The sequence below is a fragment of the Schistocerca piceifrons genome, chromosome 5 (genome assembly GCF_021461385.2).
Source record: "Schistocerca piceifrons isolate TAMUIC-IGC-003096 chromosome 5, iqSchPice1.1, whole genome shotgun sequence".
Classification (NCBI taxonomy): Eukaryota; Metazoa; Arthropoda; class Insecta; order Orthoptera; family Acrididae; genus Schistocerca; species Schistocerca piceifrons.
Genome location: NC_060142.1, coordinates 602,313,159 through 602,328,108, shown reverse-complemented (window position 1 = coordinate 602,328,108; position 14,950 = coordinate 602,313,159). Strand labels below are relative to the sequence as shown.

The 14,950-nt window shown below is 41.7% G+C and overlaps 1 protein-coding gene across 1 annotated transcript in view; it reads right to left on the bottom strand.

The window, feature by feature from the left end:
- The window catches only part of LOC124799160 (trichohyalin-like), a 177,472-nt gene that overhangs the window by 29,826 nt on the left and 132,696 nt on the right, over nt 1–14,950 (bottom strand). The window contains exons 5-6 of the mRNA XM_047262699.1: nt 14,511–14,689; nt 1,982–2,158 (exon numbers count right to left, since the gene is read on the bottom strand). Coding sequence (XP_047118655.1) covers nt 1,982–2,158; nt 14,511–14,689 — 356 coding nt within the window. The remainder of the gene's footprint in view (nt 1–1,981; nt 2,159–14,510; nt 14,690–14,950) is intronic.

Sequence of the window (14,950 nt, the reverse complement as noted above, 5' to 3'; positions counted from 1 at the left end):
TTAACGCCACAGCAAATTAACGCCACCATCTCCCCTCTCCTTTGGAGGAAAGGGGAAAGGGAACGTTATCAACAGCAGGTGGCGTACATGGACTGCCACTCATTCCAAGAAGTGGCCACTCCCAACACTTGTTAACGTCAGTGTACTCACGGGAGCCAGTGAATTCACGTCACTGCTTGGTATGAGCTAGACATGGATACAACATTCACGAAGCAAAATTGCTTTGGAACAAAATTGGAGGTTTCTCCAATGAGTAGAAAATGTTGGATTTTTTTTTTGGGTGGGGGGGTGGGGGAGGGTTAGGGAATGGGTAATAAAAAGTTTGCAGTAACAATCAGGTCTGCTTGGAAACTTGTGCATAACAAGCAAAGTAGTTCTGACCCTGGGTATTAAATTGTACCCAGCGGCGAAATTAAATGCATGGACTTGGATTGTCAGACAGATAGTAGTTTGCACTATAAAAGCCAAACTCTTAGAAATGACAAGAATACAATACTTTCAATACTGGGTAGGATACAACAAGACAGAAGTCAATTTTTAAAAAAGGAGAACTATCATAGTTTATTTAATGTTTTCGAAGCAGAGTTTCGCTTTTTGAAAGAGGAAAATTTTAAGTTTCGAAGGATTTTTCTAGTTTTCTCAAATGACTTAATAAATTTTTCACAATCGAGTTATTCAGTTTCTCAAAAAGTTGTGCTTATACGTCATGTCAAGAACGAGAAGCCACGAACTGTATTCTTCCCTGGAAAAAGCCATCTGAGAACAAAAGTGGAGGTCAAAGAAGCTGGGTGGAGGAAGGCCACTTTGGCTAGTCAGGACTAGATGAGATTCACAATGCACATGCAGAAGTACGTGAATTTAATCAAAATTTTCCCATCTAATACGTGTTATGTTAAAGAATGCAGCTACTAACCAAATTGGCTGAAGGTAATTGTTGCTGTTTGATAGTCAGTGCTACACAGACTTTAAATTCCGACCCATGGTTGGTTAGAGCCATACTTTCTGTTATGTTTATTAGGTAAATTTGACTAGAAAATGAGATGCGCTAAAAATTCCTTAAAGCTCTTCGTTAGTATAATGCTAGTTGTTGAATAATAAGCTATAGAGACAGTCAAACACTATCCCTTTAGCTTACTGATCAACTTACATACCCTCACTGCTGAGTCTCTGTTGTTGAGGTACATAGCTCTGCAACAGTGGATTTCCGACCTGTACCTAATAGGAAAGTTTTCCTTGAATCATGATTCTCAGCCATGTCCTGACCTTTTCATCAGTTGGTTTTCTGCACACTGTAGATAGAAATGCATTGAAAGGGGAAGCCTGACTTGGATTGTTTCGCACAATGTTCAAACTAGAGAAAGTTCTGAGACTGATACTATTCCTGGAGTGTAAGTGATATCCGTGTAGTAACAGCAGTGGTGCCATAAACTAACAACTGTCACCAACAAATGTGTCTTCAACCACACAGTTGTAATCAAAGAGCATTAACTAGTGGAAATGCATCCGTAGTATGTCATCGTTTTTATGCAATGGAACACCATTTTTAAATCAAGTTTGCAAGACGTTATCCACAACGATTTAAAGAAGGGGAAACTATGTTCAAAGACTGTCCTGCACGCTTTTATTGTCCAGCAAAATGAATGATGCATGGACACCTGGTGTGACTTAATACAAGTGCAAAACACGGACAATTATTTTCTGTAAAAAATCATGACAGATGACGAAACTAGGCGTTATTCATGCGAAACTACCACAAAACGAAGGTTCAGTACTTTGATGACAGAACTGAAATTCAAGTCGTTGCGATACGTGATCTGAACAACATCCCAAAGAAGGACTTTTCTGACTATTTCACATGGTGCATGCACGTTCTGTGCGTAGTACTTTTTGGATTGACAGGGTGTAATGCTCGTATAGATCTAGTGGAGGTAGAGATGAATATAAAGTTATTTATTGCTTCCAGAGACAGCTGGCCCGCTACCTCCATGAGCTGCTCCCTGGCCGCCCTCGCCTTGGCGCGCATCGTGTCCTGCCGCACTCGCAGCTTCTCCTGCTCCTCGGCCAGCAGGCGGTCCAGCTCGCGCTCCTCCTCCATCTTCTTCCTGCGCATCTCCTCCAGGTTCTCACGGAACAGCTGTTGCTCACGACGCAGCGACGCCTGCGAGCATCGACACCAACTTCGATACAGTGCACTTTTCTGCCAGTAGGAGATGCCAAAGTTTGAGGCACCAAAATCCGAGCCCTAAACTCTTCATTGACACTCGAGAGAAATACATGCAATTACTGATCACATTCTAAGACACGAAGAAACTGCAGTCGCATACAGGGTGTCTCTCCTAAGAGTTGTCGGGAGTATTTTCTCTGATGTTTGGCAGAGAAGCGCTGCACTTGCACGCTGGTGACAGTCAGCAAGGGCAGTGACGTCGTTGCCCGAGTACTGGTTACTGGCCAGTGTTTTATTGTCCGTATTAATACATACCGATAATACGAACATCGCACTACACTAATTTGGGACCGCTCTATCGAGGTTTAAAAACCTTTTCAATGCAACGGGAAACAAACTGACGCTTTCTGTCGTCACTGCGAGTCGCATGAAAGATGTGATGAGTAGTGTTTATTTGGAATGATTCCAGCTACACATAGCAAAACCGAAATTGCATATATCAGCCGAAACACCAGAAAAAAGAACCTGGCGGCTATTAGCAGGGACACCCTGTATAGAGATTCTGGCAGTTCTTGACGCCCAGCCGTTCTTCTTTCAGGATCCATCATGATGGACTGCATCCACTCGTTGTTCAACTACAAATAACGAAGATATTCGAGTTATATCTGTTCATCAATAAAGACTGACTAGGACACTGGTGTGATAAACAGTATGCGTGTAACAACTCGTGAAAGAAGGATTCAGGTACTCGTATATACACCATTCTTATCATTGTTTCTTCCTCACTGTTCATTTTGAAACATACTAAACGATATTTACGATAAACCAGACAGAATTTTTCCCTAGATAGTTCATCATATATTCCTTTTTCCTCTCATTTTCCCAAACGAGTTCATGTATTTCTGCATTCCCCTTTTTTTCTTCCACTTACAATTGAGAAAAACATTGACAAAGCTATTTTGATTAATTTGTTATTGTTTAAAGACATTCATACTTCTTCAGCTTATACTCAAAGTTTTTACATTTGTTCGAATACTGCAAAAATACAAGTGATTTCTCAAATGTTCATGCGGGTTAATGAATTTATCTTCAACCTACAAAATAATTTACTGAAACAATCACTTTATAAAGATAAACGAATTGCAAGTGAGTGATTTGGAAGTACAGCTCCTATTTATAGATCAAGCGCAATCACAAAAGTACAAATGTATGTAAGTTTCTAATTTGTCCGTTCCCCTTGCATTAACTGTTACATTTCAGTATAAATAAGAAAATAGAATTATAACAATATGAATCTCTTAGAATTCAGTGTTGTGCAGTTATCTGAAACAGGTAGTAGTTCTTTATTTTTCAGGTTTTGATTAACTGCATCCTTCTAATGTATCACTACCGTGCAATCTAGTTTCATCATTTCTCAGATCCTAATAACAACAACTTAAAGATGCACAATCTCTCTGCACTATTATTCTTTAATTAAGACCAAAACTGGTAGTGACGACTAGTGAACAATTCTCTTTTTCCGTACACATTATTTTCACGTAACATCACTCCCAGTGAACCAACTTTCAACTTCTCCATGTGTATACATTTAAACGGACTTGCATAATGCAGAAACAAGAAGTCATTTTATGTGGAAAATTTTTCTACATACAATTCATTAAATAAACTTATTGTGACGAAGAGCCGTTCTGTATAAAAAAAGTTCCATGGATAAGTCTATGAGACAATTTTTTCTGATTGTCAGTGCACTAAATTAACTGACAATGATTATAGCAAAAAAATTCAAGGGCTTGCGAAAACAAATCTGTTAAAAAGAGATATTCACCCGCATACAAATAAAAATTTGATTACTGCAATACATTTGCCTTCCTTGGACTGACAATGTATTCATCCACCATATACTTGCAACCTTTACCGTCCAATCATTGGTCCAATAATTATCGATCTCTCACGGTTGTTAGATTTTTCGTAAAAACATAAGCTCTATTACTGCTTTTCATAGTGTCATAATATCTAGAAGAACATTATTTGTCTGTTGGTAAGTGAAAATTAGGATCTATAATGCACCGCATTATACCGTGCTGAAACCATCTCAGTCCGCCCGTTAATGTGCTTGAAAGAAAAGTCGAGCGTTTCTGCATGAAGAATAATTTTCTTACATCATCACGACACCTGCTGAAGAACTACACGGAAGTTAACAAACACAACATGTGAGCATTGCTGGAATTATACCTTCATCAAAACTAAAAACATTAATTTTTGTTGTTGGGTCAAGTTTTATACAGAGATTCTCTACACTTCTTAGGAGCAGAAAAAGTCAAGACAGCCTATTTAGTACCTCATGACCTCACTGTACAATTACTAATGCGTTCCCAAAGTGCTTTCTTTAGCCTTCTCGAACAGGAAAGTCCCATTCTGGATAATATTAGGAAACGTCGACGTTCTGCCCCAAGTGGAACAACTAATTATAATAGAAAACGAGCGGTGTAACCAAAACAACATTTTAGGACGGTATTTTTGTAATAGTGTGTTCTGTTTGTAATTATTAATTGTCACTGCCAAGCCCTTACTGTAATATTCGCTTATCTGTGAGGTTTAGGAAAGGAATTATCACATTATTTTACGTTTGCCTTTACGGTCACCTTATTTCTCGAGTCCTTCTTTCTAGCACAAGGAAAATCGATGCTTTGCCTTGTACGCTTCTTTAGAGCAGATACGGCACCGGTATTTCTCGGCGTTAAGACACATGAATTTACTGGCGATGCGTATGTGTACTAATCGCCACGGGCAGGCGGGTGCCACTGTCCACCAATATGCATGTGGAGAAGTATTGCGGGTATTGTGCTGGCAGACAACAGCTACGAATCGTATTGCTGTGTACTGTACTCTAAACCACTCCACAAGGAGCGAGAATGAGTGGATAGATACATTTATCGTTTGATCATTGTAACATCTTAGCAATTTAGAAATCTAAGCACAAAATAAAGAAAAAACCGTGGTTTGCATAAATGCTAGTCATTGTATTGTCAATAAAAATCTTAGGAAACGATATTAAATAAGAAGGTAGAATGATATTTTCGTTAGGGAGCGACTCAGGAATTTCATAATTATCAAGTCACTTCCGCTAAACGAAATTTCGCTAACTGATCTATTTTCGGCTTGCGCGCTTCTTAGGACGCTCCGAGTAGGAATTATATATAGTCATCACTGTTGAACGTGAGTTTGAAAATATGACAATTATGCCGAAAGACTCTTTCCAGTTTGTCAGACTTTATGATACTCACTGCACTGTTTTAAACAGTGCTTCCATTAAGAAAGCAAAATTCAGAATCACTTCCGCATCCAACATTCATTCTGATACTACACATGTAACTATGCTACGAAAAGGAACACATGTCGAGAGGTCTCTTCCTCCCTGAATGTGGTTATAGTTTCTTAAATGTCTACCCATAATCAAGCAGGTGTTTAAGCTTCGAACTTCCACCGGTAACTCCTGTTCAGTCAGTTACAATTATCTCAACATTCTATGAAGACAATATCACCAAATTACCAAAGCAGAGGAACAAATTAAATTTACACACAAATAATATGCAAAACTATAATGAAAATAATAGTTTCATCGTTAGAATCAGAAGTGTGGTAAAATATGTAATTGATATAAGTAGTAAAGTAATTGGAATTTACTAAATATGACGGAAATTTTTATGGAACACTGTCGTACAAAACTTCGGATTATGTAACACTGCCAAGTAACATAGTTCGACGGACGATATCCCAACTGAATACGATGCGGAAAAATTCTATTCGCTGGATCGACATCAGCACTCTTCTCTCCAACTCGCCTACAGTCTAATTCAGCTGCATATTGACAATAGACATCACAAGAACCTACACACTTCCATCAAGGGTGCGCTAATGACAGAAGGCATGAGTCACATTTCAGTGGTGTCGGTGGAGTCTACCAGCAGGACGGGTTTCACTAGACATGGCCTGCACCTCAACAGGTATGGAAAGGCGAGGTTGGCAAAGCTTATAGGTGACAGCATAGGTGGGGGTGGTGGGATCACTCATGGGAAAATTCCGGTAGTTGTGGGTGTTTGAGCTGTATCTTTTTTAGATTGAAGTCAGCTGACAGGTATTCCTGCTTAAGGGAAGTCTCTCTAACAAAGAAACCACTTTCGACAAAGCTTAGGTATCCGATTAATGAGGGAATTAGTATATTTCATCAAAACATACAAGGCATTAGAGATAAAGTTAGTGAACTGCTTATAGATGTTGACTCTGAAATTATTGGTATATCTGAACACTTCTTAAATAAGGAGATAATTCAGAGGCTTCCTTTACCAGGATACAGGTTGGCTGGCAGCTTTTCTAGGAGCTCTTTGCGGTGTGGGGGAGTAGCCATGTATGTGAAAAACAGTATGCCATTTGAGTCAATTGATGTTTCAAAGTACTGCACTGAAAAGGTGTTTGAGTGTTGTGCAAGTGTGGTTAAATTTAGTGGAGCTAAACTTCTTACTGTTGTTATTTATAGATCCCCAGACTCCGATTTCACAACATTTTTGCTAAAGCTAGAGGAGGTTCTTGGTTCACTTTATAGGAAATACAAAAAGTTAGTTATATGTGGTGACTTCAATACAAATTGTGTAAGTGATTGTGCAAGGAAAAGGATGCTGGTAGACCTCCTTAATTCATATAATCTTATGCAAACCGTATTCTTTCCAACGAGAGTACAAGGGAACAGTAGAACAACCATAGACAATATTTTTGTTCATTCGTCACTACTAGAAGGGCATTCTGTTAGCAAAATGGTGAATGGCCTTTCAGATCATGATGCACAAATTTTATGTCTAAAAATTTTTTGTGCTGCAACACATGTTAAATATAGTTACCAACTTTTTAGGAAAGCTGATCCAGTTGCTGTAGAGACTTTTGTAAACCTTATCAAGGAACAAGAGTGGCAAGATGTTTATAGTGCTGATACAGTAGACGATAAATATAATGCTTTCCTCAAGACTTTTCTCGTGCTCTTTAAAAGTTGCTTTCCGTTAGAACGTTCAAAACAGGGTACTAGCACAAACAGGCAGCCTGGGTGACTCACTAAAGGTATAAGAATATCTTGTAGAACAAAGTGGCAATTATATCAAAACGTTAGAAACAGTCACAATCTAAATGCAATAGCCCATTACAAACAGTACTGTAAGGTGCTTAAAAAAGTTATTAGGAAGGCAAAAAGTATGTGGTATGCAGATAGAATAGCTAAGTCTCAGGATAAAATTAAAACCATATGGTCAGTCATAAAGGAAGTGGCTGGTCTGCAGAGACAGGTCGAGGATATAGAATCAGTGCACAGTGGGAACGTCCGTGTTACTGATAAGTCGCATATATGTACAGTATTTAATAATCACTTTCTGAATATAGCAGGTGAACTAAATAGAAACCTAGTCCCAACAGGGAATCATATAGTGCTCGTACAAAAAAGTGTTCCGAGACTGTTACCTGAAATGCTCCTCCATGATACTGACAAGAGGGAGATTGAGTTAATAATTAAATCACTAAAGACCAAGAACTCTCATGGATATGACGGGGTATCTAGCAGAATACTGAAGTATAGTTCCATGTATGTTAGCCCAGTACTTAGCCATACCTGTAACTTTTCCTTTAGGAGTGGTAGGTTTCCTGACCGATTAAAGTACTCGGTAGTGAAGCCACTTTATAAAAAGGGAGACAGGGATAATGTTGATAATTATAGACCTATTTCTATGCCATCGGTGTTTGCTAAAGTTATCGAGAGGGTTGTATATACAAGGTTACTGCAGCATTTAAATTCACATAATTTGCTGTCAAATGTACAGTTTGGTTTTAGAAATGGCTTAATAACTGAAAATGCTATAGTTTCTTTTCTCTGTGAGGTTTTGAACGGATTAAACAAAAGGTTGCGAACGTTAGGTGTTTTCTTTGATTTAACGAAGGCTTTTGACTGTGTTGACCACAAAATATTACTGCAGAAGTTGGAACATTATGGAGTAAGGGGAGTAGCTTACAATAGGTTCGCCTCTTACTTTAAGAACAGAAAGCAGAAGGTAATTCTCCGCAATATTGAGAGTGGTAATGATGTTCAGTCCCAATGGGGCACTGTTAAATGAGGCGTTCCCCAAGGATCGTGCTGGGGCCACTGCTGTTTCTTATTTATATAAATGATATGCCTTCTAGTATTTTAGGTGGTTCAAAAATATTTCTGTTTGCTGATGACACCAGCTTGGTAGTGAAGGATCTTGTGTGTAATATTGAAACATTATCAAATAATGTAGTTCATGAAATAAGTTCCTGGCTTGTGGAAAATAATTTGATGCTAAATCACAGTAAGACTCAGTTTTTACAGTTTCTAACTCACAATTCAACAAGAACTGATATTTTAATCAGACAGAATGGGCATGTTATAAGCGAGACGGAACAGTTCAAGTTCCTAGGCGTACGGATAGATAGTAAGCCAAGCTGTTGTGGAAAGCCCATGTTCAGCACCTTGTTCTGAAACTAAATGCCGCTTTATTTACCATTAGAACAGCATCTGAAATAAGTGACATTTCAGCACGAAAAGTAGTCTACTTCGCATATTTTCATACGCTTATGTCATATGGTATTATTTTTTGGGGTAATTCTTCTGATTCAAAAGGGGTATTTTTGGCTCAAAAACCGGCTGTTCGAACTATGCGTGGTGTAAGTTCGAAAACCTCTTGTCGACCTCTATTCAATAGTCTGGGAATTTTGACATTACCCTCAAAGTATATATTTTCTTTAATGTCGTTTGTTGTTAGCAATATTAGCTTATTCCCAAGAGTTAGCAGCTTTCACTCCGTTAATACTAGGCAGAATCAAATCTGCATGTGGAATGCACTTCCTTGACTCTTGTGCAGAAAGGAGTGCAGTATTCTGCTGCATCCATTTTCAATAAGCTACCACAAGAACTCAAAAATCTTAGCAGTAGCCCAAACGCTTTTAAGTCTAAACTGAAAAGTTTCCTCATGGCTCACTCCTTCTACTCTGTCGAGGAACTCCTGGAAGAGCTAAAAAACTAAGCAAATTCCAGAGTTACATTCTTGATTTTCTTTATTTAAACTAACGACGTGTCGCCTGAATATGTTTCTTATATTTCATTTTATCTGTTTCTACAATCGTGTTGTAATTTCATGTATTGACTCGTTCCATGACCATGGAGACTTCTCCTTAATGTGGTCCCACGGAACAATAAATAAATAAATAAAGGAGTGGTGCGCTGGTGCCACACTGTACAAAGTCGATACTACAGATACATGAAAATGGGGAAGGAGCATAGCATCACCAGTGAGTGTGCCGTGTTCAAAGGCTTGGAGGTCAGCATACCTATGAAACACTATGCCAGGACATTTGGACCACCAAAACGATCATGTTCGACAATGTTCCTGGGTGGATTATATGATCCCACTTCTGACTGTATGAGGGTACTTCCAGAATTGTCGAACAGTATACCACACTACACTACACTATCCTACCCCCATGAACCATGGACCTTGCGGTTGGTAGGGAGGCTTGCGTGCCTCAGCGATACAGATGGCCGTACCGTAGGTGCAACCACAACGGAGGGGTATCTGTTGAGAGGCCAGACAAACGTGTGGTTCCTGAAGAGGGGCAGCAGCCTTTTCAGTAGTTGCAGGGGCAACAGTCTGGATGATTGAGTGATCTGGCCTTGCAACACTAACCAAAACGGCCTTGCTGTGCTGGTACTGCGAACGGCTGAAAGTAAGGGGAAACTACAGCCGTAATTTTTCCCGAGAGCATGCAGCTTTATTGTCTGGTTAAATGATGATGGTGTCCTCTTGGGTAAAATATTCCGGAGGTAAAATAGTCCCCCATTCGAATCTCCGGGCGGGGACTACTCAAGAGGACGTCGTTATCAGGAGAAAGGGAACTGGCGTTCTACGGATCGGAGCGTGGAATGTCAGATCCCTTAATCGGGCAGGTAGGTTAGAAAATTTAAAACGGGAAGTAGATAGGTTAAAGTTAGATATAGTGGGAATTAGTGAAGTTTGGTGGCAGGAGTAACAAGACTCTGGTCAGGTGAATACAGGTTTATAAATACAAAATCAAATAGGGGTAATGCAGGAGTAGGCTTAATAATGGCTAAAGAAATAGGAATGCAGGTAAGCTATTACAAACAGTCGTGAGATCGGTTACTGCTGCTGTAATGGCAGGTTATCACGATTTATGTGAGTTTGAACGTGGTGTTATAGTCGCCGGACGACCGATGGGACACAGAATCTCCGAGTTAGCGATGACGTGGGGATTTTCCCGTACGACCATTTCACGAGTGTACTCTGAATGTCGGGACTCCGGTTAAAACATCAAATCTCCGACATCACTGCGACCGGAAAAGATCATGCACGAACGGGAGCAACGACGACTGAAGAAAATCATTCAGCGTGACAGAAGTGCAACCCTTTCGCAAGTTGATGCAGATTTCAATGCTGGGCCATCAACACGTATCAGCGTGCGAACCTTTCAACGAAGCATCATCGATATGAACTTTTGGAGCCGAAGGCCAACTCCTATACCCTTGATAACTGCATGAGACAAAGATTTACTCTGTGCGTGGGTCAGTCAACACCAACAGTGCACTGTTTATGACTGGAAACACATTGCCTGGTCGGACGAGTGTCGTTTTAAATTGGACCGACCGGATGGACGTGTACGATTATGGAAACAACTTCATGAATCCATGGACCCTGCCTGTCAACAGGGGACTGTTCAAGCTGGCGGAGGCTCTGTAAATGCTGTGAGGTGACACGTACGTAAGCATCCTGTCTGATCACCAGCATCCATTCATATCCTTTGTGCATTCCGACGGACTTGGCCAATTCCAGCAGGACAATGCGACATCCCACACGTCCAAAATTGCTATAGAGTGGCTTCAGGAAACTCTCCTGAGTTAAAACCTTCCACTGGCCACCATACTCGCCAGACATGAACATAATCGAGCATATCTCGGATGCCTTGCTGTACAGAAGAGATCTTCATCCCCTCGTACTCTTACTGATTTATGGACGGCCCTGCAGGATTCACGGTGTCAGTTCCCTGCAGCGCTCCTTCAGACATTAGTCCAATCCATGCCACGTCGTTCTGCGGCACTTCTGCATGTTCGCGGGGGCTCTACATAATATTAGGCAGGTGTACCAGTTTCTTTGGCTCTTCCGTGTACGTAAGTGTAAGAAGATGCAGCCTGCTTGCCAACAGAGCAGTTTTTAAAGAAACTCCTGTTGGAAGTGTTCGCGTTTTATGAAAAGACTCACCTTACGCATGCATCTACCTCTGTCTCTCCACGGAATGAAACGAAAACATAGTATGATGCCTGTTCGCCTACATCGTTTCGTAAAACCTGCACCAATAGGGACAGAAAGTACAGAACCATCTCTTCCCAGTGATACTAGTAACACCACTAGCACACGGGAGTATTCGTTCCAGCATTTCCTCCGCTGCTCTTTCCTCTTTTTTTTTTTTTTTTTTTTTTTTTTTAAATCACAGAGGCCACCTGTGGGCAGTCCTACTTAATACGTTTGGGAGGAAGTAATGTGTGATCTGAATGCCTCGGTGTTTCGGATACATCTCCAGTGTATACCGCACGTCACAAAAGTTGCGACACTGATTTTATTACCGGTGTATAAGCAACGTTAGCATAATAACTACGGTGGCAACTTGAAATAAGAGCTTATACAACAAATTGGCATTCGAGTAGTCATTTGTGAGCGGCAGTGTTAAGCACTGGACATGCATCCATAATGTATCATAGCCGTTGTGTCGTGCACTGCAGTTGGGCACAATTTCTAAATCAAGTGTGTAAGTCGTTTCTAGAATGTTTTGAAGGAGAGACAACTGTTTGCAGACTTTGTCCGCCACATGTTGACTCCCAAACAAGACGAAGAACGCATGGACGTTTGGCACGAATTGACCGAAATGCTAAACGAGAACATTCTTTTATGGAAAATCATCATGGGTGTCTAGACTTGGTCTTATCAAAAGATGGCTCTGTGCACTATGGGACTTAACTGCTGTGGTCATCAGTCCCCTAGAACTTTGAACTACTTAAACCTAACTAACCTAAGGACATCACACACATCCAAGTCCGAGGCAGGATTCGAACCTGCGACCGTAGCGGTCGCGCGGTTCCAGACTGTAGCGCCTAGAACCGCTCGACCACTGAGGCCGGCTGGTCTTATCAATATGAACGTACCACAAAATGAAAAATGCAGAAATTCATAAGATGGGTCAGCGTTTTGACGACATGATCGTCATTCGAGCCAATGTGAAGCGCAAGTGCAACAAAGTCATAAAGAATGAGTTTTCTGACAGATTCACAACGTTGAACGAACCTTCTCTGCGTTGTACTCGAGTGGGGTCAGACTATGTAGATCATTTGAAGCAATGAAACCACCATCTTAACTCTTCTCTACTGGTTAACAATACAGTCTCGTAGCTTCTTGGACTTAAATTTCGGCGGCGGCAGAGCGGTCACAGAAAACCGACGCTTTATGTGTGTTCCACGATGTCTGGTGACGATCATCCACCCGCAAAGGATTTCTGCTACCTACTGTACTGTTGGCTCTGATTGCATTACTCGTGCGTGTAATCAGATTAGACAAAGTTAGTCTCGTGACACAGCATTTTGCGTTCTATCTACGTTTTATGATACGTAGTGACAGGTCGGAAAGTAAGTGTTGCATTGAGTGGCCAGAACTCATGGGAAGGTACTATGAAGTTTTCTCGTCTTGCAGCCTGTGTGGTGCTTTTGTCTCCACACAGACCTCAAAGAAGCGGATTGCCAATACCTCACATTCAAATTGGTGCCAATATGGTTTGTAGGTGGCCACCTTACGCCTATGCCAATGCGGCGTGATGTGACGTTCGTTAGTGAAATACTTGTCTTCGTCCCATTCAGAGGTTTACAAGGGAACATTGTCTCTGCACTATTGAAGACAAACCTTGTATTCTGTTAACATCAGCAACCTGAATTCATGCCTAAATGCCGATGTGCTATGACCCATGTGTCTTTTCTCTTTATCATACCAGATTAAAAGACTACACCACTGGCCGTTAAAATTGCTACACGACGAAGATGACGTGCTACAGACGCGAAATTTAACCGACATGAAGAAGATGCTGTGATATCAAAATGATTAGCTTTTCAGAGCATTCACACAAGGCTGGCGCCGGTGGCGACACCTACAACGTGCTGACGTGAGCACAGTTTCCAACCGATTGCTCATACACAAACAGAAGCTGACCGGCGTTGCCTGGTGAAACGTTGTTATGATGCCTCGTGTAAGCAGGAGAAATGCGTACAATCCCGTTTCCGACTTTGATAAAGGTCGGATTGTAGCCCATCGCGATTGCGGTTTATCGTATGGCGACATTGCTGCCCGCGTTGGTCGAGATCCAATGACTGTTAGCAGAATATGGAATCGGTGGGTTGAGGCGGGTAATACGGAACGCCGTTCTGGATCCCAACGGCCTCGTGTCACCAGCAGTCGAGATGACAGGCATCTTATCCGCATGGCTGTAACGGATCGTGCAACCATGTCTCGATCGCTGAGACAACAGATGGGGACGCTTGCAAGACAACAACCATCTGCACGAACAGTTCGACGACGGCACACTTTGAACAGTGGATGTTACATTTCAGATGTGTTACGACCCGTGGCTCTACCCTTCGTTCGATCCCTGCGAAACCCCACATTTCAGAAGGATAATGCACGACCGCATGTTGGAGGTCCTGTACGGGCCTTTCTGGATACAGAAAATGTTCGACTGCTGCCCTGGCCAGCACATTCTCCAGATCTCTCACCAACTGAAGACGTCTGGTCAATGGTGGCCGAGCAACTGGCTCGTCACAATACGCCAGTCACTCTTGATGAACTGTGATATCGTGTTGAAGCTGCATGGGCAGCTGTACCTGTACACGCCATCCAAGGTCTGTTTGACTCAATGCCCAGGCCTATCAAGGTCGTTATTACGGCCAGAGGTGGTTGTTCTGGGTACTGATTTCTCAGGATCTATGCACCCAAATTGCGTGAAAATGTAATCACATGTCAGTTCGAGTATAATATATTTGTCCAATGAATACCCGTTTATCATCTGTATTTCTTCTTGGTGTATCAATTTTAATGGCCAGTTGCTCAGACATCGTGGCAAGATTGATACCAAACGCAGTATCTAGTAGCGCGTTTGAGCGACGTAGCCATAATCTTTCCCGTGAGGTTTGGCCACTCAGCTTTTACGGAACGGAAGAGTGGCTAGGCTGTCACTTGCGGTGTCAGACCGAGAGGTCGAGCTGCTGCGCCTTCTCCCTGCGGAGGGCCTCCTCCGTCAGCCGGGCGAACGTCTGGTCCACGACGTCCTCCTGCCGCTTCGCTTCGTCCAGGAAGCGGTGCCTGACGGCGATCTGCTCCTGCAGCTCGGCCGCCAGCTGCGCGCGCCGCTTCTCCAGCTCCTCCGCCACTGTCAACAACAACAACAAATCGTACAAACAGTAAAACAAAGCATGTACGTAAATAAGTAAATACGCTCAGTAAACTAAGTAAGCATCAGCATCCTTTGCAATCGATTAATTTCGACTCGTGTGACCCATGCTCTGTCTTACGAGCTGAAGTATCTTATCGAAGGACGTAGCTCAGCGCTGAAAATAGAGTTACGAGATCCATCTGTTTTTCTAAGTCAGCGATTAGTAAGTCAAGATTTAAAAGTACTGAACAGAACTAG